Here is a 26,248-nt window from a genome sequence, read left to right as displayed (position 1 = left end):
AGCATGAAACTAGTTAATTAATCTGGCTGTTGTTATTAATAAAACATTATAAAGGAGGACAAACTTCTTGTTCTGAGTAGCTATTTACAACAATAATTTACAAATGCACAATTAAAGATAATAGACAATTTGTTAATGTATGTATGGAAAGCTCATCCATACTAGCGCTTGCCCCTCATTTTGGTACTACTTATGAAACAGCCTGATGAGTTAGATGAGGGAATCAAACCAACACAATAAAACAGTGGGAAGAGTAGAATGGAGCAGCTGTTAGACAAATAACTCTCAACAGTTACAAGAATACCAGCCCTGGTGCAAACCAAGAGAACTTCAGGGCTGAAGAACACACAACAATGAAGCTCTTTTCATCAGGAATCAATTCTTAACATAATTTAAGTAAACACAGTCTAAAGCAGACTAAAAGTAAACACAGCTCATGACTTCTCATGCTTTCAGAGGTGCCTTATTTGCAAAGCTTAAAAAATATTTGTCAGTTAAGAATGACTGGCTCAATCTGTATTTGTTACTTTTTTCCCAAACCAGTACTTGATGAGGTATGACAAGGTAAACTAGCAATCTGGAACAACCACAGCTCCTAACAACAGAAGTAAAAGCTCTGAAGACCATTAGTATTTATTACGAGTATGTTCCTGAAATGGCATGTATTTGAAGATCTAGCATAATCTTTTTTTTTTTTTTTTTTTTAAACTAAATGCAAATATGCCAATATGATTTGCAATTCAAATTTTCATTAGAATAAATTTTGGAAAAGTTTTTATCTATCTACAAAGAATTCTTTCATATGAAAGTCTGTAAAACTTTTAGCTGTAAAAAAAAATCTGACACCAGCTTACCTCAACAGTCCATTTTGCGTTAGAGTTCACTTCCCTGAAAGATATTCTAGGTTCCTTTGCTCGTAGGGGAGGAGTAACAGACCGTCCTGGAGATGCTGAGGGAGTTGCTAGGGGTGTGGTGCGAAGGCTGGATCTGAGAATAGACTGAGGAGTGAACCCAGCAAAACCAGAAGCAGAAGATGATGTCACCAAAACTTTAGCTCTCTATGAAAAAAAAAAAAAAAGGTATTGTAAAATCAATTCTATCTCTCAGGGGAAGACTTCACTTGCTAAAAATATTAGTCTCAACTAAAACTCAATCTGTAAAAGCACAGAACAAAATATAACCTCTATATTCTCTTTTACTAAAGGTAAAGGCTGCTTTCCTTTTTTAATGCAGAAGTAGAATATTATCTTTCAAACTAATTTCCTGAAGAAATAAGTATTCACCATCTTCTTGTCTGTGATGTCACCTTGATGCCAGTACTTCCTATAGCTTCTGCAATTCTAAAATTCCAGAATCACAGAAAAAAACCAAAACCTGCAGATAACCACAGCTGCTTAACTGGATTAAGAAACTGAAGCATACACACTCTAGCTTCCAAGCGGGCAAGTCAAACAGAGCTATGAAGCACTTAATGAGATGGTTATGCTACAGAGCACAGGTGTAAGTACATATAGTGAAAAATACAATTTTGACTTCTTTTCCACCACAATAAAAATAACTATTTCATTAGTTATTGGACAGGATGTACATTGCAGTTAAGTTGGAAGTTAACTGCCAGTTTAAAACTCCCTACCCAAGACTTACTGACATGCTTTTTTCAAAGGCACTTTATAAACAACAACTGCATGTAAACTCAAAATTTGCATTCAATACTGTTTGTGTTAAATGTTGTGGTTAAATTTCAGATTTCACAGGCTTTTATTTTGGTTTGTGGGTTGTTACTGTTTTTTTTTTTTTAAATACCAACCTTAACCACAAGAGGAGTCTCCAGTAAATTCAGCTCTGAAGCTCTTGAAAATTTTTTTTGTGAGCTGGAACCATGTACATTTGATTTCAGTGAGCTGGATTCCATGTATGAAGTAGAAGGAAGGCATGGTGACTGCCAGCTATCATTCTGTGCTGGAGAACATGAAGGAACAGGACGAACCACCAAATCCAGCAATCTGATGAGATATGCAATTTTAAACCATAAAATAAAACTACATTTGAGACAATAAATAACCAGACAACACATTGGACAAGATATATGAGCGCATCCTCACTGCTGGGGTAGCATATCAAGCCCTGGTCCAAGTAATTGGCATCTTCTTTTTATTATTAAGTAGAAAACATAAACAATTTCCTAAATCACTGCCTGTGAGGCAAGAGTAATCCAGTTTTCCTCTTACAAATGTCACGTCAAAAGAGAATTAATCTGCACTTCAAATTCCCTACTTAGTTGTGACCCTACACTCATTTTTTAGCAGACACAGAACTGTATGGAAACAGAGAAATTTGAAAACACAAGAATTACACACCAGAAGCATATTATGAAGATATCTGAAATGTACTATCACTAACTAAAGTTAGTAGTGAACAGTAAGTAATCCATTAACACCAAAATTATTATTACTAACTTGATAACTTGATACACAAAACACAGTTAAAATAGAAATTACTTTTGATATTTAGAACATAGACTGTATAATACTTGTTCCCACCCCCACAACTTTTGGATCTTCACTCTATGGATCTGCAATACCTGGAACATTTTCGTGAAAATTTTGTAATTGGTGTCCCAACAAATGCATCAGGCAACTCTGCATCAGGGAGAGGATGTGTTATGACTGGTGGTTCCGCAACTCTGGGGCTAGGATTAAAAGGAAAATGTCATTTACTTTCATTCCCCTTAGAGTCCAAATATATTAGTCTCCTTTACTTAAAAAACAGAATTGCAAATGATTTTAAAAGGCTAATATAAGGCAGAAAAGAGACAAACAATGGTGAAAGATCACTATCTGTTCACACAATCACATCTATCAAAATCAGTACAAAATGACTGATGGCAATCATTTTTTGCTTCAGCTATCTTTAATTCTGTATGCACGTTTAACCATGATGCAAAAATATGTTTTTGCATAATTAAGACTATCTTAACTGGAGAATCTTCTTGCCAAATATTACTCATCACAAATTGAATCTTGAATGTTGTGTTTTACATATCCGAGGCAGCTAAAGCAAGCTTTACGCAGGCCAGCCTTTCCACTCAAATGCTAAAGCATTCAAATAGATTTTTGTCTCTCAGTCCCAAACACGTAGCTAAAGACTACTTTTGTTAAAAGGTTTCTTACCTATCATGTTGTGAGATACTGCTTTTCTGCTCATTTCCTACCCATACTTCCCCAATTTTGGATAATACATTACTGATGAAAGTTGCTCTTGTATGCACGTTTCCAGCATTAGCTTGTTTTGCTACTGTTGATAAGGGCTTTGGTCTTGAGACTGTAAAGGAAAAGGGAAAAAATAATTACCCTTGTGTAATCAGAGTGGTGGTCAGTTGTCCACTATAATTTCTCCCCTAATTTACCTTCTCTGAACACCGATGAAGGCAAACGGTAAGGTTTGGCTCTCTCTAAAGCCAGCTTCCTTTGAACTCTAGGAAGGATCTTGCCATATTGATCTAATATAGAATTTCTGGCAACTGCTCGCTCTCTCAAACGAGGATCACGATCATTCTAATAAAAGAGCAAAGGAAGAAGTTAACTAATTACAAAAAGTTCATTGCAGAGAATCTACCCTACTCTAATTAGCAAATAAACATCAAAAAAAAAAAAAAAAAAAAAAAACCAGCAAACACCAATTCTGCCTATTTTAACAAGGTGGATGGCAGACTAACCTAACAACAGAGTCTATATCTTTAAGTTATGGCAATGTTCGTACTCTATCAAACTCTTTCCTGATTGCAGCTTTGCCACCTGCAAGTCCCATTTTCAAATAGCTTACAAAACAACACAGTAACAACAGAAAAATCAAGGCCAGAAATAAGTGAATTAACAAGACAACTACAAATTATGTTGGACAAAAAGGAAAAACTACCTAAACACACCTTCCAGAGAGATGGAAGTTTTCAAATGCAAGACCTAAAAATGTCAAGATCACCTCGTAAGCTTGATTCACCGGAAAACTATGGTTCCAGAAATCCTGAAGTCCTGCATGGGGTTAAAATCCCTTCTCAATGAACATTTAAGCAAAAAAATATTTTGCTCTACACTGTTAGTAAAAATTGATTTTTTGTAACGCAGGACTCTAGTGAAACTGAACTTAGTTATATATATTAAAAAAATAATAATAATAAAAATATATAGCTAGCCATATAAAATAAATATCTAGCTTTTTGCTCCAAAAATAATGCCTCCTTTCCTCTACCCTCCCCCTCCCTTGAAAACATCAACATATATACAGAGCACTATAATACCATTTGATAGATTAAATTCTCAGCTACAAAACATTGTTTTTCAACTTAGTCACTACCATTAGTTATGCATTTTTTGCCAGCAATGAACAAGATCCTGCACTCCGCAACTACAGAAATGTGCATCTGCAGAGATTCACAGTTGCTATAATTGCCATTGCTAGAAAAAAGCTGCCCATACAATTCAGTTTTCACTGTTCAGTTCACCTCTGCAGGTGGTTGATCTCCAGAAATACTCAGCAAGCACCGATGATTGTCAAAAAGTGCTGTTTTTCACGCAGAGAATAATTTGATAAGATAAATCATACACACTTAAACATTAGATGCCATTTTGTCAGACTGCTCCTCTGCTGCCATTTGTCACACAGTAACAAAATGTAAAGGAATATTGGTGGGAAGGATCAACCTCTACCGCCATACCACCAACGTGCACCTCTGACATCATGGATTGATGCAATAAAATACTATAATAAATACACTAAATAATATATAATATTATATAATAATAATAATAATTTATAATGTAAATTAATATTATAATATAATAAGGCTGCTCTGAAAGTAATGCCTCCTATATTAATCAGATTTGAATTACCTTAAACTGAGTCAATTGGTCTGTAACAATTTAAAAATTCACAAAGTAGCTTTGGACAAGTGAAAGATTTCGTTCAGCTCTTAAGTTCCGCTTTTACCCAAGGTCCAGAATCTTATTCCTAGCACTTCAAATCATGTTTTAATAAACAATGACCAACATAAAAAAAATGAACAGGATTTTTATGGAATAATATAAAAACCAGATAGCAACATGTACCGTAAATCTGTGCCCCTGGAGGGAACTTCTGTGCTTACCATAAGATTGACCTTCATTGAATGATTCAGCTGCAGAGCTGGAATATAGTTGGCACGCTGCAGATGGTGGACTAAAAGAAATTCATGATTTTGAACACCACCGTTGGTCTGTAAGAATTTCTCCAAACACTCCTATGAGAAACACATTTCAAAAAACTATTACGATTCTGTCTCCTCTCTTTTCAAAAAGATGATTAAGATACCTTTCTTATCCGCACTTACTTGTTCAGTGTCTGTGAAAGGTAGCTTCAGTAAGTCTTCCATTAGTCCCATCTCCTGGCAGATTTCATACATGTGTTTTAACAGTTCTTCTACATTTAACTTAGTGGAATGTTGCTGCAAAAGGCTCCAAGCCTCCACCATGCACCTGGAATTAGTTTTTGAGATGTAAACAATAATAATATTATCAAAAAGATACCCCAAAATTGCTGTACATATAAAGTTTAAAAGTGACAGTGATTTCTATCACTTTTTCTCCACCTTCCCATCATAATACTAATATGGTGGGATATATTTCTTTACCTATTGGACAGTAAAACAGTGAGGAAAAGCTGCACTTCGCTACTGCTTGACATTGCTGGCTTCATCATCTGCATGTATCTGAGGGCTCGCCTATGCTCTCCTTGACACATTAGGGATTGAATAATTCTCATATGTTGCCATGGCATAGTTTTGATTGTAGCTGGATGAAAGAGAAGGGCCAATGAATTCTGTAGAAGTCAGAAATTAGGTTTGTTAAGATACATAATATTCACTCATAATGAAAGTACTCAAAAGCTTCCTAAGTAGTGGCAAATCTCTTAGATAATTTTAAATGACTAGTACTAATGAAATACTTGACAAAAGAAGTGTAAATAGACTTTTTAAGCATTTACACACAAAAAAAATGCCAACCATACAGAACAAAGTGTTCTAAAACCCATTTCTAGGTTAATCAAGTATCTGTATATAAACATAATTTTTATAGCTATTCACAAAAGTAAATAGATTTTATTAACGTAGTGACAAAAAAAAAAGAAAAAAAAAACAACCTTCAGCAACAGAAACAACATGAATTAAGTTCAAAAGTCACTTTTGCAATCTTCTGCCTAAAGCATTACTTTTATCATGGTATTTTTAGCAACCTAAATACCTAAAACATCATTTTTTGGGGCAATTGTTCAGCTGTTCTGCCTAAAATGACTTAAATAAATGGCTTTGAAAATTCAGATATCAAGTATTATTAAAATTCATTTCTTTTTTAATCAATTTCCTGCCAAAGTAATTAAAATCAAATTTAAAACCACAATTAATCATTGAAAATGCTGTGTTATAAAAAAAGCTTCTAATCTTTTATCACCTGCTATAAGCTAAGCACCAACTTAAAAAAAGAAAACACCTTCTTACAGTTTACAGCTCCACACAGTAATGCATGCGTAATTAAGCAGTAACATACTTACTTCAAAATCATTGTGATCCAGAAGCCAAAAGCCTTGAATAAGCTTTACAAGACCCCAAGGGATAGCAAAAACAGTTGGGAAGGAATCAATTGAAGTTTCTGTTTTATTTGGAAAAGAATGCATGATATCCAGCAGTAAGTAAATGGTCTGATATCAAGTACATGATTAAGGCTAATAAATTTGTAAGACCAAGAATTTACCACAATATATTCAGAAAAATAATAATGAAATAAGAACATAAAAGTGTTAGAAAGAAGAAAATAGATTAGTCTTGCCCTTTTAAGCTGTTAAAATTCAAAGAAAGCCAGGATTTAAACCACAAAATATCATTCTGAGTAAATAACCAGAAAGAAATACACTTTGATTTCTGTAACGTTTTCAAAAAGGTTAACTTCAGATAAATAAAAAACCCAGATATAATCTCAGACCCCTCTTCAATCAGTGGAGCTACCAGCTGGACATTTAAAGTATTTAAACACTCATGGCTTATAAATTCCCTGGTGTTATTTCCTCATTTCCAGTGCATGTACAACAATGTAAAATTTCATGTGTATCAGTTCCCAATGAAAAAAACTGGAATTAAAACAGCATTATTTTCTGGTAATGCCATTTTCACTTTCCGACATGTTTTTAGGGATATACTCTAATCAGGGATCTCTGAAGTAAAAATTTTAAACACCCTTCCTTTTTATGCTCCCCTCCCCTCTGTTTGGTGAGGCAACAAAACAATTCTGTGTATTGCAGCAGCTTAAAAATTAGGTCTCTGTCCAATCTTGTTTCTGTTTATTGTTTTATGTGCCTGCAATTAGAGCAGAAGAAAAGCAAGCACTGTTAGCTGTGCTGGAAAAAAAATAGAAAAAAAACAATAGTCAGTGATTTAAAAAACAAAACAAAACAAAAACACAGGTACTGATACAACACTACTACAACTTGCTTTGCTCTGAAGCAGCATTTGAAGTGCATCATGCTAAAATTCAGCTATTTGCTACTCCTGCTTTTACTTCAATTTTAAGAAGGCCAGGGTTATTAATCTTTACCATTTAAAGCACACTTCAACATTAATGTACATGTTTTCTCAGAAAAGACTTTGCAATAAAGTATGAAAGAAAATAAAAAAACAAAATCGACAGAACAGAAAAAACTGATTTAAATTACCACTTAATTCTAACCAAAATCTTTTCATCTACACTGCTTCAAGCATACATTTAAAAGTATTAAGTACACAGTGAATGTTTCAAAGCATATACTGTGTACATATATATATATATATACACACACTGCATGTACTGTGCATATACTGAAGGTGTAACAAAAGTTAACTATAAAGTTAACTATAAAGGATAAGTTAACTATATAATACAATAAGTTAACTATAAAGGATACAATTGCATGCTTGTAGTTTTCTTCGATGTTTTCTAACAAATAGAGATCCAGCAGTGCCTGAAATGAAAAATTTTCTTTTTACAAAAAAATAAACAAACCAAAGAAAACCCAACACCCTCCCACACTCTTTCAATCATATGCTCGGATTCTTTTTTTTTATTGTTGTTTTGTGGTTTGTTGTTCTTGCTTTGTTTTTAAAGGAATATGACACTCACGTGCAAACTAGCAGGTGGGTATTTCCCAGTTCCTCCTTCATCCCTCCGCCACAATTTCTCAGCTTGTTCTCCTAACTGTGAAACCATTCCATCTATCATCAAGCAGTCAGAATCCCATCTTCCTCTGGAAAAAAAATAAGAAGTAGAAAGGATTTGGTCAGTGCCAAACACTCCAGCACCTCAACCAAAACACCAAAATAAACAAAGGCCTCTGAAGAAAAGAAAGCAACAAACATACAGAGGTGTGAACATCGCCTGAAACACATGTGAAAATTTCTGAGCCAGTTGAGAGATGCTCATTAGGTTGCATTCAATTATTACAGGAGCTTAAAACAGTAATCTTAAAAGCTCTTCTACTGAGTTAAAATCAGCAATGAACTTTCAGCTTTCAGGCTGTTCCTGCCTGTGTTACTTGCAATGCAGAAAAAACTGTGGGTGAAGTGCCAAAAATCAACGCTCTCACACTACCTGAAGGAGGAAATTTAACAGTATTGAAACACCACAACTTCTTTTTAATGTTAATCTCATAGTTCAAACTGGAGTGTTCCCATGTAGCAACTGGGAGATAACTTGATGGAAATATCACCTTTTGTTTTCAGCATTTCACTTTTATTACTGAAAACCTTATTTTCACAAAGCTGAATATTACAGGTGAGTTTCAGTATCATCACAAGCAACATTTATGTTTATGGAGACATACCATTACAATTACGCATGTATGAACTTTTAAAATTACATTATTCAAAGACAAACATCACTGACTGATGCTGCCCTCTCATTTTCCCAACAATCAAAAGCAAAACAAACAAACTAAATGAAGTGGCTCATGTTCCTTACCAGCGCACATGTAAGTTACTTGAGAAGTCAACTAAGATGCACTTTAAAGTCAATAGTAAGCAGAGGAATACATACAGACCATAGCACAGCAAAGTAACCTCCTTATTCAACAGAGCAAATCCATCACTGAATTTGGTACTGCTGGCAAATGCACTTAGTACAGTAAATACAATTGTTTATGTAAAAATGCCGTTTACTACCACTTCTGAACCTGCAGTGGAAGTGTTCCAGAGTTCCCCAGTAAATCTCACCTTGATAAGCGCTCAAGTTTCTGTCGATGACTGGTATAGTAGCTCTGAATCAGAGAATAATTGTAGAAAGGTCTAGATAAATGCATATCATCATCTACAGGCAATGAAGAGAGAAAAAATAGTTAAAAGAACTAACAAATTGCACAGATTATAATGTCTGAATATCAAGAAGCATAAGTAAACCTTCAGCTTTGTTTCTGTTTTTACTAAAACAAATCACAAGACAATTCCTTCTTGTATCCACTGTCATTACAATTTTACATCTGATGTAAAATTCAGTCAACAGTAAAGATCACAATTATAAAAAAAAAAACACCTCAAAGGAGTTTGCTGGGTTTTTTTAATAAACATGCAAACACTTGTGAAACTATAAAGGCTGACGATGAAATCTGTATTCCACACTTACTAAAAAAGCATTTCCAATGCTTTGCTTTTTCCCCTCAAGCAATAAAAATGTTCAAAATCTTCAGGTACTGCTTTTACTGTAAAACATCCCAGGAAATGCTGTTTAACAGCAACTTATTTAAATACCAAGTATTTAAAGCATTATGTGTGTCAGTGACATTAAACTCAAAAGCTCGTTGCTGTTTGCTGTTCTTAAAGAACATACAAGGAAAGAAACTGCTTGCATTATTCCATGCTACACATTTGCAAAATACAGGAAAATATTCATTTCACCAACAGAACTTCAGCATGCACCATCACTAAAATAACACCTCTTGTAGTGAGGAAACACGATGTGGCTAAACGTGTTCACAGGAATCACTGTTAGAAATGTGTTGCAGCTAAAACCTACCTAAGCCCTCTGGTAGGAGACTGGATCGACAGAACCAGATGACCACTTGGGCATACAAAGAAATGAGGCTAGTTACCACCTGCTTATTTGTCAAATCTGTGATCCCTGAAAAATAAATGATTCCTTTTTTAATTAACATCCTTTCATTATGCAACGTAGAAAGTATAAATATAACACGGTAATTTTTTTACTTAGTTAAAGAAAAACACACAGTCACCGCGACAAAAGTAAGCCTTTGCAAAGCACCACCTTCAGTAGTCCAGAGTAAGTCTGGAGTATTGAATGCACTTGTTATTTCTGTTTCAAATGGCAGATTTTTAGTACAGCAAGGGAACTTTTCTATTTTTTTTTCAATATGCCATGCTGTTAAAAAAGAAACTGTACAAATTTTATTATCTTATTCTTACAACTTGCTCAACTGTTTCCTTTACAATCATAATGCAGTATTTGTACTCAATTATGTTGCTAAGAACTGTGAAGAATAATTTTTAGTATTACAATACTCAACTGCTGTATTTCCAACCCAGTCGCTTATGCCATCTTCTTGCTGAATCTAACTTCCCCTATGACATTCACACACTCCAGAACTAATCACTTCCTTGAACAGATGCACATCTCACTCAAACTTAAGCCCTTCTCCTACCTAAACCTGACTGTCTTCCAAGCATCAAAACAAAAAAAGCTCTTATTTCCTCAATTGCAACCCAAACAGCATCCTGAACGAATGGATTAATATGATATATGAAAGATGTAGTAATGCTATTACAAACCTTTTTCAGTAAGCTCTCGTGCTTCCGTGAGAAAACAGTTTAAGACTGTGCTAAGGTTGCTCAAAACTAACTGGCAGTGCTGAAGAGACTGCATTGTTTGTGGATCAATGAAGTTGCACGAGCCATCGAACAGCGGAACACCTTTACAGAAAACATATGAGATCATAAGCATTCAGAGCAATTTCAAGTAAGTTTCAAGGTACATTTGAAGAACTATGTATCACGCAGAGTCAAATTGTAAAATATACTCATTTTAAAAAGTTTAATTTTACATTTGCAAAATCCCTGCAGTATTACTCACAGATTTGGTCAAATTCATCTTTCGTATAGATCACTTTGTTCCATGTCCACTCAAGAACAAACCGTAAACTGGCAGCAGAACTTGGCTGCTCTTTAAAAGAGAAAAGAAAAAGGAATGAACAAACAATTTCAAGCTCAAGAATATAAAACAAAATCACCATTAGTGGTCATTACCTTCAGATGTCCAATGCTTAATGTATCCAGTCAGAAGTTCTAAAGAACTTGTCTGAACAGCAGCTGACAATACAGCTTCTAACTGCTCCTCCTAAACGTGAGGCAAAATAAAATGAGATTCTTTCATACTATCAATGTCTGAACCATCAACAATCAGTTTTAATCTATACAAAAACTGTCATACAGAAGAGGTTTTTGTCCCAGTATTACTTCCCCAAATCTGGAGAAGAGACAGAAATACGAGGGCAGTGGGAATGCTGTCCCTTGCTCATTAATTGCTTCACCATCAGATGAAAAGCAGATCAGCTAGACAGCTTAGATCCTGGCTTGGATGAAAATGGGTTGTACATCACAAATGCTTCCTCTCTTAGGAAGCACTTCAGCTGACAGAAAGTTCTGTCAGTGTACTACAAAAACAAAAACCTATGAAAGAGGAGGCTACAGATGCTGTGGCAGGATAAAGCAGGTAGGACACAGTGGGTGTCAAGATACTGTTCCTTACAGTTTCTACAGTCCTATCAGAGATCACAGTTGTATTCCCCCTTGATTCCTGACGTGCGCTCACCTGACTCAGACTGGACGGCTGGACGTCAACTAGTCTTGGAGATAGCAGGCCAGCTACAAGACACCTATTGTAGCTATCGCATATGGCTTCACTTATTGAAGGACCAGACTTCTTCAAAAAATTCAAGGTCTGAAACAGCAATAAAAAACAAAGATAAAAGACAGAATTATTTTTATTCCATCACAGAATAATACCCTGAATAATCACTGAAAAAAATGAAATTAAAAAGTTGATAAAAAATCAGAAAGATTGTGTCAGTAATACACTTTAGGTTAGCAATCTGACTAAGCATTACTATGTAGACTTCAAGATGACAGACAAAAACCTCAGTTTATAAAAATCCTATAAAACAAAATATCGGCCTGTACCATATTTCAACTAGGTATTTTCTAGCTTCTTTGTTTACACGCTGGCTTCTCCACTGAAGTAAAATACATCCTATAAAAACGCTCCAGCTTTTAGACAATTTTAAATTACATTTGGGATGATCAATGCTTTGGCTGATTTTGCTGAAGCATAACGTTATGTTGGATGGGTGTTAAATATTTAAAGGTGTGCAATGAAATACATAACTACTTATGCTGGAAATACATAATGAGCAAAAAAATAAGAAACCGTTTTCCCTAATCTCTACAACACTCTTGCTCTTGTTCCTAGAGGAACTATGTCCTCTGTTCCTAGAGGAACATTGTTTTACTCTCCAGACACCCAGATCCATTATGCTCAGCAGGAGTCAATGGAAGTTTTATACAGTAGACTTCAAACATAACCATTTGCTTAAAGCTGGAAGATAATTGTAGTTACAATTATGCAGGTAGGTGGGCAGGATGAGCATAAAATACCCTCCTGCATTGAAAGCAATGCAACAGAAAAAAAATATACATTTCTTGACATTCTCAATGAAGATATGATAAAAGATCACCTCCTTCTGGAAGCCAGTGCAAGTCATGTGAACTACTCCAGAGTTCAGCAAGCACGTACCATCTGCAGAAACAAAGAATGTTTGTTAAAATTGTATAGCCTCAACATCACATTAGGACCAGCCTACATTTTTAACATAGCAAGACACAAGTCAGTAACTTTTTTTTTCCTTTGCCAAGTCGCTTGCAAACTTTTTGAAAACATCCTCATTGTATGTACAATTCTTTTCTTTAGTGTTGCTGTGTGGAAAACCTTCAGTTTAAAGTCATTTCATTTTATAACCATCATCACTTCACAGGCTACATTATAAATGCAGCAGAACCCAAAACTGCCTGGTATATTTTACAAGATTAATTACTTTGTTGGTAAACTCATAATAGTTGGGTCTTGGTTTGGTTTGTTTATTTTTTAAATAACAAACTAATAAAAGACACCTGACCTCAATTCTGAAACTTATCCCTACTAAAAGCAGAGAAATACCTACCAAAATTATAGGTGCTTGGATTGAAAAACTGCTCAGGCGGTGGATAAGAAGGAGGAACTCCACGACTTAAAGTCCGTTCATGTACCAGAACATCCAAAATAATGTTTGGAGAAGTCACACTTGTTACAGCATCCAGAGACCACAAAGCAAAATAGGAGCAATTATGAAGGAATTCTTCTGGCCTTTAGGGAAGCAAACGTGTAAGTTCAACAACAACGTTCAAATAAGTTATTTGTGAGAGCACTGGGAACAACAACCTACCTTAGTGAATCTGGCATTTGAGCATGATACCAGCGGTTAATGTCAAATACACCCAAATAAGTAGATGGTCTTCCTTGACCGTATGTATTCACTTGCCAGCTGAAGATTGATACACTGGTGTCAGGAGATATTACTGCAAAAGACAAGAAGTTGTTTAGTTGTAGAAAGTATCGTATGTCTGATGTTTTTTACACATCACTTTCCGTTTTACTTTAATTCTGTTGTATCACTCAGCTCATACATCAACAACCAATTGAGATTTTTATCTTGATAAATACTTTAGAAAAAAAAATAGCATGCTCAAGGCATACGGTTACTTTTGTAAGTATATTTTTTAAAGAAGATTTTAGAACACACTCCTCAGAAATATGTGATAAGTGAAGAAAGTCCAAGGATATTCATTAGATTTTGACACATTGTTCATAGAGGTTAGCATCACAATTACAGATGGATGTTGCCATTTCAGGATTAAATCAAAGACAATAAACAGAAACAGCACTGCAAGATCATGCAAATGTCTTCCTTGTAACATCTGACATCCATAAAGGCCAGGAAAAAAAGAAACGAGGGGAAGGGTAACAAAGACAACGCAGGAATTTATCACAGCAGCAGTCTCAAAGATATGGACAGAGCATAACTGAATTTGTAAACCCAGAAACGTACCCTTAATTTTTCCAACATCAGAACAGAGGTGAGATTTTTTTTAAATGGCATATAAAGAAAGCTATTGCTAAAGAGCTGGTAACTACAGGACTTCAATAGATTTAGAGAAAACACAGACAGGCAGATGCAGAGTAAGTCTGAACAGAAAGAAAAAAAATCCAGATAACAATCCTAAGCAATGGGAAAAAAAAAAAATTGTTCAACACAAACCACCACACCTTACATTGTTACAGCATGTCATGAAGCATAAAACAGAATTATATATATATATTTTTTCCTAAGGAAGTCCCACTCTATGATCTTGCAGCTGCTCGTACCAATGTCTTCATCTCCTGGCCTAAAACAGACTAAAGCAATTCTAAAATAACCAGAAAAAATCGTAAGCAACTGGTATATCACAAATACTAATTCATGCAAGCCTGTATCAACTGCTAACTTTTTAACAAAGGGTTAAGAAGAGCAAATTCACTCTTGTATTAAAAAAAATCTTTAACTTCCCCATTATCAAAATATTGACTTCTAAACATGTCTTTACTTCTTCATAGAATAAAAGCAGGCTGTGACATTCAAAGTCAAACCATTTTTACCTGATCAGGATGTCTAAAGCACATCCTGTTCCCTCAAAAACATTATCTTCCACAGGCACGTACATTTTATTTTGTTAGAACAATAAGTATCCTATTATTGACCAAATCTCTTTTCATTTAAACAAATCAAATGCATTAACTGTCACAGCACACTGAAGATCCCTTTCAAATACAATTATTTCTTGCAAATATAATATAATATATAATAATAATAGCGTAATAAGCAGCTTGGCAACTTATGGCTATCAACACTTAAGAAAGATGCATCATGAATTTGAAGCTGAATGTAAAGTAAGAGTTTAAATTAAAAACTGGACGAAGAAATGCAGAAAGAAAGGGATTACAGAACTTCTTTGTCATATTTACTGCTAACTGCAATGACATACACTACCCTTAGGAAAAAAGTTCTTCCCACTGCACTTAAAAATTACTTTGTACATTTAACTGTATATAACATTAACTTCAATGCCATCATCATGTCAGAACAAATAAAAGCTAGCAGAGTGCATCAATACACAACAGTGAAGTTGCGTAATACTTAGAAGTTTTATTAATGGATAAGCATCAAAGATGTATTTCTTTTTTTTCCTTTTTTTTTTTTTTTTAAAGAAATATGCTATTTCTGACATTAAGAAACAATACATTTTTCTCACTGCAATGTCAATCTCGCTTTTTAAATGTAACTCATGCAACACGTCTTTCTTTTTAAATAAGTCACACAAGCTACTCCATACAGATATTTGACTTTCAGACTGTGGGTACAGCACTCATTGCTCAGATTCCAAAAACATTCCTTTTAGAGTAACCAAGCATGTACATCAGAACAAACCTTCGTTAACACTGTCCTCTCTGTCAAAATGGTTGCGAAATTTTTCTACGGTCTGACAGCTGAGTAATTTAGTGTTGCTGGTCTGTCCTCTCAAGGGAAAGGCTCCACCCGTGAGATCTAAACTGTATCTTTCATCACAGTATTCAAAACCCTGTGGAAAAATATGGGAAGAAAGAAAAGTTCATTTTGAGATGAAAATGTACATTACACCTAAATAATTAAGACTGTTTCTAACTACAATGCTGTTTCCCTTGAGATTGTTCCCAAAAGTAAACAGAAATTACTTTTGTCTGGAAAGAGAACTTTAAGAAGTATAAAATTCTAACAGCTCAGTTTGGTTGTAAAGACGTTCCCCATTTTCAAAATGTGGCCTTATTCAGTTAGAAAAAAAACATTCAGCAGATTTCACAGAATGGTTTGGGTTGGAATGACCTTAAAGATCATCTTGATCCAACACCCACACTGTGGCCAGGGCTGTCAACCACAAGACCAGGCTTCCCAAGCACAATCCAACCTGGCTCTGAAAGCCTCCATGTCCTACTAACTCAAGATTCAGTTAGAGACCTACACATGTATCTACAAATAATGCAATACATATGCAAAGCTCTTTGTTCCCTGTCTTGATTACAGAATCCAAGGAATTGTGGCACAGCAGTAGCTAAAGTTATTTTGAGAGGTATTACCTATATGCACAGCACTAGGCTGAACACACATGCCCTCTGCAGAAGCAGTGAGAGCTTCTTCCTAATTAACAACCTTCTTAATCGTCTAAAATTGTATTAGCTATATCTTCTCAGAGACTAGTGAGTGAAATCTCCCTTGGATCCTTCACAGACCACAGCTAACAGCAGAAGAGGAAAACAGAAAAGACATACATGTGCAAAATATATCTAAGACTAAAAATTACTATAGGATACACCGTTTTGGTACATTCAGAAATCCTAGCAGAACTGCACTGAATCTCTAATACTCCCATGTTCTAACTGAAAACTAACTGAAAAACAGCATTTCCAAATGCAGCATTGGCTCAAAACATTACTATGAAAGATTTGTCAAGATCTCTTACACATTAGAGAAGTGGGCAGTCACCAACCACAGGATCTGTAATAAAAGTAAGCGCTGGAATTCTGCACCTTGGCAACCCTGGATCTAGACACAAACTGGAGAATGAGAAGTTGGGAGCAGCCCCATAGAAAGGGGCCTGGGGTTTCTAGTTGACTATAGGTTGAACAAGGCATAAGTGTGCCCAGGCAGCCCAACTATACCCTGGTGTGCACCAGACCCAATAATGTGTGACCCCACCTCCAGCACTGGGTGCGGGTTCGGGTGCCTGAACATAGGAAGAAGGATATAAAACTATCAAAGAGCATTCAAAGGAGGCCTACGAAGATGGTGAAGCATCAGTAGGGCAAGGTCTATGAGGAAAAGCTGAGATCCCTTGGTGCATTCAGCCCAGAGCAGAGAAGCTGAGCAAAGGCCTCAGCCTCACAGCGGCTGCAGCACCTCATGGGGAGTGGAGGGGCAGCACTGAGCTCTGCTCTCAGAGACAGCAACAGGGCCCTAGGGAACGGCATGGAGCTGTCAGGTGAAGGGCAGTGGAGGTTAGGGACAGGGTCTGCGCCAGAGGATGGTGGGCCCCGAGCTACCAGAGCTCACGAAGTGTTTGCACAACACTCTCAGAAATATGGTTTGAATTTTGTGTGGTCCTGTGAGGAGCCAGAGGTTGACTCAATGATCCTTGAGAGTCTCTTTTAGCATGGGATATTCTGTGGTTCCATAATTTCATTACCAAAAAACGCTAATGTTTACTCCAAAGCATGCACATTCTGTTCTGATTTTTCAAATAACTTTGGAAATAACAGACATGCAGATATGTAATAAAAATGTAAAAGATGTCCCTGGAAAACTAGCATGAAGCCATCTGTGCCAATGCTTACTTAACTACGCAGTAAAAACATTTCCTTATGTTCAGATAGAGCCTCTCATGGTGTATTTTTTGCTCACTGCCTCTCGTCCTCTCTCTGGGCACCACTAAGAGGAGTCTGGCTCCGACCTCTTTGCACCCTCCCTTCCAGAATTTCAGTACACTGATGAAATTCCCGCAGGCCTTCTCCTCTCCACACTGAGCAGCCCCAGCTCTCTCAGCAGAGAGCTGTTCCAGTCCTTTGATGAACTTTGCAGTCCTCTGTTGGACTCTCTCCATTATGTCTGTGACTCTCTTGCTCTGGGCTGCCCAGACCTGGACACAGCAGTAGCAGCGTGGCCTCATAATGCAGACAAAAAGAGAAGGATCCCCTCCTTTGACCTTTTGGCATCACTCCTAGTGCACCCCAGGATCCCACAGCCCTTCTTTGTGGTAAGGGCATGCTGCTGGCTTGTGGTCAATCTGTTGTCTGCCAGGCAGCCAAGGCCTTTTCTGCAAGGTTTCTGTCCCCAACAGACAGCCTGCCCCAACATGCACTGGTGCCTGGGGGTTGTTTCTGCTCAGGTGCAGGACTTAGCCTTTCCCCTTGCTGAACAATGCTACAGAAATCACCACAGAGAACTAAATTTAAAATACAGAATTGCAGGTGAAAGAAAAAGAAAGATGTTAAATAAATCCAACTGAATTTCACATTATCTAAAATATGCTGAAAACAGCAATTATCATCAGACTACATTCAAATCCTTTTCACACAGTTCTCTCCATATGGACCCCCTGGATATTAAAGCACTAGCAGAGCAAACAAATCTTTCAAATGTATATAAACCTTATTCAACGAACAAAGGTCAACTATTTTTATCCCTGTTTACTCAAACTTTGACTAATAAAAAGGAGCAACCTAAAAATTTTCTGTCGCTAGAAATGGACATGAAACTTTTCTCAGACGGTTGTGCAAGTGGATCTAAGTATTAAGAACTTCAGAAATTCCCTGAGAACTACAGTATTGAACAAATTAGGACTACATCTAAAATATGCCTTACATTAACTGCAGGGCACGGATTCTGTCCTGATGCATCTATTGGGTTTGGTTTTTTTTTTTGGCAGTATGCATCATCATTTCTCAACATGAAGCTACACAGTGTAAATGGCTTAAACTGGAAACTAGATGAAGAACTTAGCTTTCCCCTCCAGCAACTCCAGCTGTTAAAGTCTCTCTTTAACCACCTCGGTCACACTTCTGCAACACTCACTGAGAAGGAGAAATGGCACAGGAGTAGAATAATCTCAGATCTAGAGACTAGTTCCTGACACCTCATGTCAGAATGCATGTGAATGAATCACTGCCTGCAAGGTCCGTAGAGGGTTGTAAGTCTTAAATTAACTATGCCACAGTTCTCATGGGTCACAAGCATAAAGTATTTGATCACACTACTTTCTTAAAGAAAATTTCTAGTGGATCCGTTTTTAAAACCTGCTGAAACATTTCAGTTCTGAGGTAAAAATTAACACTTGCCACATCTTGTTCACGTACAGAAGATGAAGACAAAAAAAACCACTGAGCAGTAAGAGGTCCCACTTTCTAACACTGAAATCCTGAGATAAAACAAAGTAGCCTCAAAAGAAATGGATATAGACAACTTTTCAAAAAAAAAAGCCAAACAAAACAAAAAAACACAGAATCAGGAACCATCTTCATCACTGTCAGGATTGTAGTTAAGAACAACTTAAAAAAGGATAAAAAACAATGAAATAAAAAAAATGGAGAAAGATTAAAGATTTCTCCTATCAACCTGCCACAGTGCTCAGAGCACTGTAACAAAAGAAGAAGCAAACTATAATGAAAACCTTTTTAAAACTGAAAATTCAATAAAGGTGTGCTCTGTTCCTCTAGAGCAAGCTATACTTATATCATAAAAAAATAAAAAGCAGTCGAAGATAAAGACATGGCATCTATATTTAGAACGCACTGCATCACTTACAGATATTTATATCTTGCCATGAGATAATGCATTTTAAAGAAACATCACCTCCCCTAAGCACCTCAACTTCACTTATTCAAAGGCAACATTTACAAATGACAGAGGAGCTTGGCTGTATATAAGCAAAAAGGTCAGAATTTAAACTCAAATTTTTGCCTTTGTTCAAAAGAAAAAAAACCCCATGAAGGACACAGTCCCTATAAAACCTAATACATAACACAAGAATGACTCTATTTAATCACATGAGAACATTTAATCAGAAAATCAGAAACACCTTTGGAGCCATTTTCAACTATTTACATATACACTTATAACCAAATCATACCAGTATTTATTATATTCGCGTTCTGCTAACTTTAAGAGTACATTTAACAGAAAATCCAATCAAACATAAAGAGCAGTTTTTGTAGCTACTGTTCTTAGGATCAGCACTTAAGACACAATTGGCATGTTCTCTTCACAGTCCAGCAGACAAAATTCAAAAGAAAAATAATATACAACTAAAGATCAGAAGAGAACACAGACACATGACTGTATTATAAGAAAGGATGACAGAAACTTATTCAAGATTGCTAAAAGAAAGCTACTTGTAGCTTTATCTTCTCTTAATGGTTGGCATTAATTTGATTTTTCGATTAAGAATGATTTTATCTGTAAAACCTGTTTCCTCTTTAGGAATTGAGTTTATACAGGCTCTTAGCAGACAAATTTAGTTGGAACACTTAACACTATAGTTTAAAATTATATGACTTGTTTTCAAAAGGTCTGAACAAAGCTCATGACCAAGCAGACTTACAGAGAAAAATCACTGCTTCAGGGCAGCTCTGAATTTTCATGGTAAACATTATTGTGTCAACATCACTGATATTCCTTCAGAGAAAATTACTGTTCTTCTGTTTTCACATACACACACACATCTTACCTCATACATAACCTGTCCCGATGCCAAGCGCTTTCTGTCACCAAATGCTAACTGCAACAGATGTAAACTCAAAACATCACCTTCACTGAAAAAAGTACAGATTAAGAAATTTGATTAGAAAGCTGATTTATAGTTCTCATTATCTTTTTTTTTTTTTTAATCATATCTAGATCAAAGTTGACATATTAGCATCCTCTGGCAGAAAAGAAAAGCACCATGTCCCTAAACATGACAATTGGTCCCATTTAGCTGCCAAAACAGAAAGGACTTTTGACACTAATAGCTTCAACAGCAAATGCTAAACACATAATTCAAAAGCTTCAATATTTTGTATAGACTAAAAATTGTTGGAAATAGCCCTCTGCAGTGAAGAATTTCTTAAACCAAACTTCCTTGAAGTCAGGATTTAAGAGACTGCAACTCCATGAGCAGATGAGCTAACTACACAGCTTGTTGATGAAGAAGGACATCTCTCCCTTATCCCCATCATAAAGTTCCATCCTCTCTTACATACATTAAACCGTCAAACAACATTTATTCTTACACTGAACAAAGACAGTGTTCTGCCAGGCAAGCTGAATTAAGTCACGGAGGTTCCAAAGGCTGCTAAAACTGGAAGAAGGTAATCAGTAATACTATTCCTTTAGGAGGAATGAGTTGTTTTACCAGCACATTTAGTCTTCTAGATCAGTAGCCTAAACTATTTTAACACTGTGGTGTAAGCATCACACAAATCATGAAGCATTCATTAAGAAATAAAGATAATAATTGCAAGCACAAAAAAAAAATGCAATCTTATTCACAACTGTATCACCTTCTTTCAGAAACTGAGCAACATAGGACCTGTAGGACCCCAAAGCTTCCAGAACACTAAAAATACACAAACACAATCCTACAACAGCAATTTAAATAAATGTGGGAAAGAAGGACTCAACATCAGAGTTAAAACTAAGAGAAAATATGTAAAGAAAATGACTACCAGCACTTGATTAAGGGAGCTGCTCCAGAATCATACCTCCTCTATTTTGCTATGCTGGTTTATGACCTCAGAGGGGGATGTTTCCATGGAAATAAACAAGGAGGCATCATTCTGAAGCAGCCTAAGTAGAATGTCATTATCATTATTATGTCACCTAGTTAAACCCAAACCTCTGGAACAAATCTGCAACACAACTATGACAATGTTTCTTCATGGAGTGATTTCTACAAAGTTTCGAACTAGAAATAAAAGAGAATAAACGTATTCTGTAATAAAAGGATTTCTGAGGTCAATGTTCTTTTAACCAGCAGACCCATCCCATATCTGCTAAATGCTGTAAAAAACTGCAATGTAAGCTTGCCACCTTCTGCATTCAAAAGAATATCCTGCATACATAAACAAAATAAATATACATATTAATTCAAGTATAAAATATATACTTTTTTATTCACCTTTCTTGTGTAGATTGAACAGCCCACAAATAGCAACAATTGCGAGGATCATTTTCAGGTTCTTGGAAAGTAACAGCATAGACAGGAATCCTCCCTCCTTCAAGTTGTGAATGGTACCTATACGTTTACAAAGAGAAAAAGACCAGATGAGTCTACTGGCCCTGTCTGAAGAAAAGCAGAAGAGGATTCTGATAACTACCTACATGTTAATTCTCAAAGCAAAGGATACTCAAAGTAGAGCCATGCTTCTAATTCAAACAGTTGAGTCAAAGAAGCAACTGTTGCGGGTTTTTTTGTTTGTTTGATTGTTTTACAGAACAGTCAAGAAGGGAGAAGATCACTTTCTATCAAATGCAGTAACCTGTGTTTATTACCTTGGCTGACATACTTCAAACCAGCTTCTCCTAACTAATTTCTTCAACTGCCACACAAGACATTACTGTCACTCTTGTAGGCTACTTAAACACAGAATGTAAAATTCTTCTCACAAATTCAAAGCACTGCCAAACAGAGGTAGCTGCTTGTTTCTTTACCTGGAATGTGCAGAAAAGCTTTCTTCTTCCCGAGTCAGGAACCCTATTTCTAACTCTTACAATCTACTCTTGCTACCATTCCTCCACCGTCTATTCATGTATCCAATAATTTCTGATGGGCTTACCTCAGAATTGCTTAAGCAAATCTCTTTCTGAAGTGGGTCAAATAGTTCATGACTGTTCTTTGAAATTATCCCATAATTCTTCTATCGTCCCTTATTCTAGTCTCAAGTCATTCTAAGCAAACTTTCATTCGCATTCCCTCTTTCCTTGCGTTAAGTCAATCTTTTATTTCAGAAAAGATTGAAACAGGAACAAAAATATTTTCAGACACAGATCAGCTACTGATGTTTCACTTCTCACTAGTTTCATCCTGAAAACTTCAGAGAATATTGTAACCAAGTTATTAACACATTCCAGGCTTACAATTTATGTTCTACAGTAACTGGTTCTTAAAAGTGAGTTGTCTTCTAAGTTTCAGCCCTGTCATACAATTAAAATAACACCAAGAAGAGTTCCACAACTTCTCAATTCAGAGGCACAATAAAGAAAACAACCCTAGTTCTCTGGGGAGAAGATAACTTAATCTACGCATGACTTCACAGTTATTTCAGAAGACAATTTCCAAACATCCCATGATTACACTGCAGAATTTCAGTCCCTGAAAAAGTTCTCTTTAACCTATTTCCTTCAATTAAAACCTGAGATCCCTACAAGTCCAGACACAGCCATGCATAAAAGCCTACTTACTCCCGCTTCAAAGTTTTCATATTCCATAGTGACAGGTAGCCATCTGAAAAACCCACAACAAGCAGATTGCTTCTGCTTATGTAGCACAGGGTTGGTATTGCTGTTCCTGAAGGATTCTGTACTTGAAAGCAGAGATGTCGCCCCTCTCTGGTCACAGCTTCTCTTCTTTGTGGAACTTCAGCAGGAATTCCAGTAACAACTTCTAGGTCTACGTACACAAAATCATATGATAAAATAACATACTATTCCAGTTAGTGTGAATGGTATACACCAACAATATGAATAATCTCATTCTACCCTCCCAAGCAAAATAACCATTTATGCATCACAAATTTACTATCCATTTCACATGTACCAAAGAGCAATGAACTCTCAAGATAGAAATGTAACCACAGATATCTCTCATGAACTCTCTATGCCAGGAGCGTGAGTCTCCTGGTGAACTATTTGAAATGACAACTAGCCTGAAGTTTCTGTTACAGTAACACAAGTGTCTGCAACCTGAATAGGTAAACCAGGTATTTCTTCCACCCAAATGCATGATTTTGTACAAGTTGGATTTGTTTTAAAAAACTATCGACAATTTGGCTTCCATGTTAATTTAGCAGGAAAAAAACCAACAATCCGAAGAAATACAGCCCCTCTAACAACTTTACAAATGGTAAAATTTCTGTGCCTCACTGGCAAAAATCAGTGACACAGGGAACTCTCAGAGTGGGAGGGTGGTTTTTAGAATAAGCATTAAGCCAAAGCCACCTTTAATCAGTCCTGGACTACATGACGTCAAACCTCCAGATGCAATCAGAAGTCCCAAACGTCCACCTGCTACTATCTTCATAACTGGATACACAGTGTTTGCTTGAAAGACATATTTTTCCTTACATGTAAATGAATATTTACAACACAGCAAAGTGCAAGGTTTTGCACTTGGGCCAGAAGAACCCCAGGCACCTGTACAGCCTGGGAGGAGTTGTCCTTGAGAGCAGCTCAGCAGAGAAAGACCTGGGGGTCCTGATAGATGAGAAACTTAACATGAGCCAGCAGTGCGCTCTGGCAGCATGGAAAGCAAATGGTATCCTGGGCTCCATCAGGAGAGGGGTGGTCAGCAGGGATAGGGAGGTGATTGTCCCTCTCTACTCTGCTCTTGTGAGGCCCCATCTGGAGTACTGTGTCCAGGTGTGGAGCCCTCAGTACAAGAAAGACATGGAGATTCTGGAAAGGGTCCAGAGGAGGGCCACGAAGATGATCAGGGGGCTGGAGCACCTCCCCTATGAGGACAGGCTGAGGGAGTTGGGTTTGTTCAGCCTAGAGAAGAGAAGGTTGCGGGGTGACCTCATTGCAGCCTTTCAGTACCTGAAGGGAACTTACTCCCAGGAGGGGAGTAAACTCTTCAAAAAGGCTGATAATAGCAGGACTAGGGGAAATGGTTTTAAGTTAAAAGAAGGAAGATTTAGGTTGGATGTTAGGAGGAAGTTCTTCACTAGGAGAGTGGTTAGGTCCTGGAACAGGCTGCCCAGGGAGGTTGTGGATGCCCCGTCCTAGGAGGTGTTCAAGACCAGGTTGGACGGGGCCCTGGGCAACCTGATCTAGTAAAGGTGTATGTTTGGTGGCCCTGCCAGGCAGGGGGGTTGGAACTACATGATCCTTGAGGTCCCTTCCAACCCGGGTCATTCTGTGATTCTGTAATATTTCAAGCTGAAAAACCGCAGGCTTACCTGATGCTTCTACTTCATTTTGACTGCAAGATAAATCATCCAAACAAAGGTCAACCAGAAGTACATGTCCAACATCTGTAACCACTGCTGCCACTCCAAAGAGCCATCGCAGACTCTGGTGTAGGTGCTGAGTGCTCACACTGGCTCCTCCATGATTAATTATGGGTTCTATAGCAGTTACCTACAGGAAAATTGCAAGTTAACATTTAAGCTGTTTGACAACCTAATAAGAAACCATTCAAGAACGAAACCTCAATTAGTGCATCAGAAAAAAAGAAAGTAAATGCACAGTCATGATATTTAAAAGCAAAGCACTGTTTTCAATTATTTGAAGAAAAAAATACCAAAATTCTGTACAAAAATCTGCTGTCTACCAGATTTCCTATAGTTAGCTAATTGAATTAACTCCAACTTAAATGGTACACACTGTTGTTACAGTTCACCACATTCTATTTCCTACTTAGAATATTTCTATTTTCCTACTTCCTGTGCTAAGAAAACTATTAAGGTTAATTACATGTAAGAAACTTTAACAAATTTACACTAAACAAAATGAAAACTAGTCCTCCCAGTGTTCATACCATATTATCACTGTGATACAGTCTAAGCCTTCTTTATGGATCAGTTAATGCTGGAAATTATCCAGTGACATGAATGACAGGAAAATCACCAGAAGCCAGCACAACCAGAAGGAATCTACATAGTAAATTACTGTAATTCTAAGATAAAAACGACTAGACGGGTTGATGAGGAGAAAGTGGTGGATACTATCTACTTTTATTCCAGTATGGCCTTCCACACTGTCTCCTTTAAGATTCTCACAAACAGATGATATGTGGGTTGGAAGAAAAGGTTAAGGTGTACTGAAAACAAGATGTAGGGGCAAGTCCACGGTACGGCGATCAGTGTCATCAACTCTAGCTGGAGGCTGGTACCAAGAGATGTACAAGGGCTCCTCCAAAAGAAACGTCTGTTTTATTATTGCCCCACAATATTATTTATTATTGGCCCACAATGTCAGAGGCAGATGTTGGTTGTTTGGCAGAAGTGTATGAACTTTCCCACCAATATTCTATTTCATGTGGTTTCTGTGTGACAGCTGGCAGTGAAGGGGCAGTCTGCCACAATGGCATCTGACGTGGAAATGCATATGAAGAAAAGAGGAGGGACTGAGTTGCTCCATGTAGAAGTGGCATCCTCTGACATTCATCGAGGCTTGCTGAAACATTTACAGAGACTAAACAGTGGATGTGAGCACAGTGAGGTGGTGTGTGCTGTGTTTCAGCAGTGGAAACAGCAATTCACCTCTGCTAGAGCAGATTTTTACAAGCACAGCATGCAGACTCTCATTCATTGCTGACAAAAACGCATAGCTAATG

At 36.8% G+C, this 26,248-nt stretch overlaps 1 protein-coding gene across 5 annotated transcripts in view; it reads right to left on the bottom strand.

Moving 5' to 3' along the window:
• AHCTF1 (AT-hook containing transcription factor 1) overlaps positions 1-26,248 on the bottom strand; it is a 51,986-nt gene that overhangs the window by 12,066 nt on the left and 13,672 nt on the right. For 3 of the 5 annotated variants that reach the window (XM_015857587.2, XM_015857584.2, XM_015857585.2), the window contains exons 4-28: positions 24,870-25,050; positions 23,155-23,362; positions 21,872-21,988; positions 20,441-20,525; positions 15,616-15,766; positions 13,537-13,669; positions 13,276-13,457; positions 12,793-12,854; positions 11,871-11,999; positions 11,306-11,396; positions 11,133-11,222; positions 10,832-10,972; positions 10,062-10,166; positions 9,266-9,359; positions 8,178-8,301; positions 7,963-8,019; positions 6,580-6,726; positions 5,663-5,850; positions 5,363-5,507; positions 5,141-5,272; positions 3,407-3,554; positions 3,171-3,321; positions 2,582-2,689; positions 1,808-2,003; positions 855-1,058 (exon numbers count right to left, since the gene is read on the bottom strand). In XM_015857587.2, the coding sequence (XP_015713073.1) occupies positions 855-1,058; positions 1,808-2,003; positions 2,582-2,689; positions 3,171-3,321; positions 3,407-3,554; positions 5,141-5,272; positions 5,363-5,507; positions 5,663-5,850; positions 6,580-6,726; positions 7,963-8,019; positions 8,178-8,301; positions 9,266-9,359; positions 10,062-10,166; positions 10,832-10,972; positions 11,133-11,222; positions 11,306-11,396; positions 11,871-11,999; positions 12,793-12,854; positions 13,276-13,457; positions 13,537-13,669; positions 15,616-15,766; positions 20,441-20,525; positions 21,872-21,988; positions 23,155-23,362; positions 24,870-25,050 (3,369 nt within the window). Of the gene's footprint in view, positions 1-854; positions 1,059-1,807; positions 2,004-2,581; positions 2,690-3,170; positions 3,322-3,406; positions 3,555-5,140; positions 5,273-5,362; positions 5,508-5,662; positions 5,851-6,579; positions 6,727-7,962; positions 8,020-8,177; positions 8,302-9,265; positions 9,360-10,061; positions 10,167-10,831; positions 10,973-11,132; positions 11,223-11,305; positions 11,397-11,870; positions 12,000-12,792; positions 12,855-13,275; positions 13,458-13,536; positions 13,670-15,615; positions 15,767-20,440; positions 20,526-21,419; positions 21,475-21,871; positions 21,989-23,154; positions 23,363-24,869; positions 25,051-26,248 lie in introns of those variants that run through there. The other 2 variants (XM_032443559.1, XM_032443558.1) reach the window with 2 other exon arrangements.

The sequence above is a fragment of the Coturnix japonica genome, chromosome 3 (assembly GCF_001577835.2).
Source record: "Coturnix japonica isolate 7356 chromosome 3, Coturnix japonica 2.1, whole genome shotgun sequence".
Taxonomy (NCBI): Eukaryota; Metazoa; Chordata; class Aves; order Galliformes; family Phasianidae; genus Coturnix; species Coturnix japonica.
This window is presented reverse-complemented; position numbering and strand designations above follow the sequence as displayed.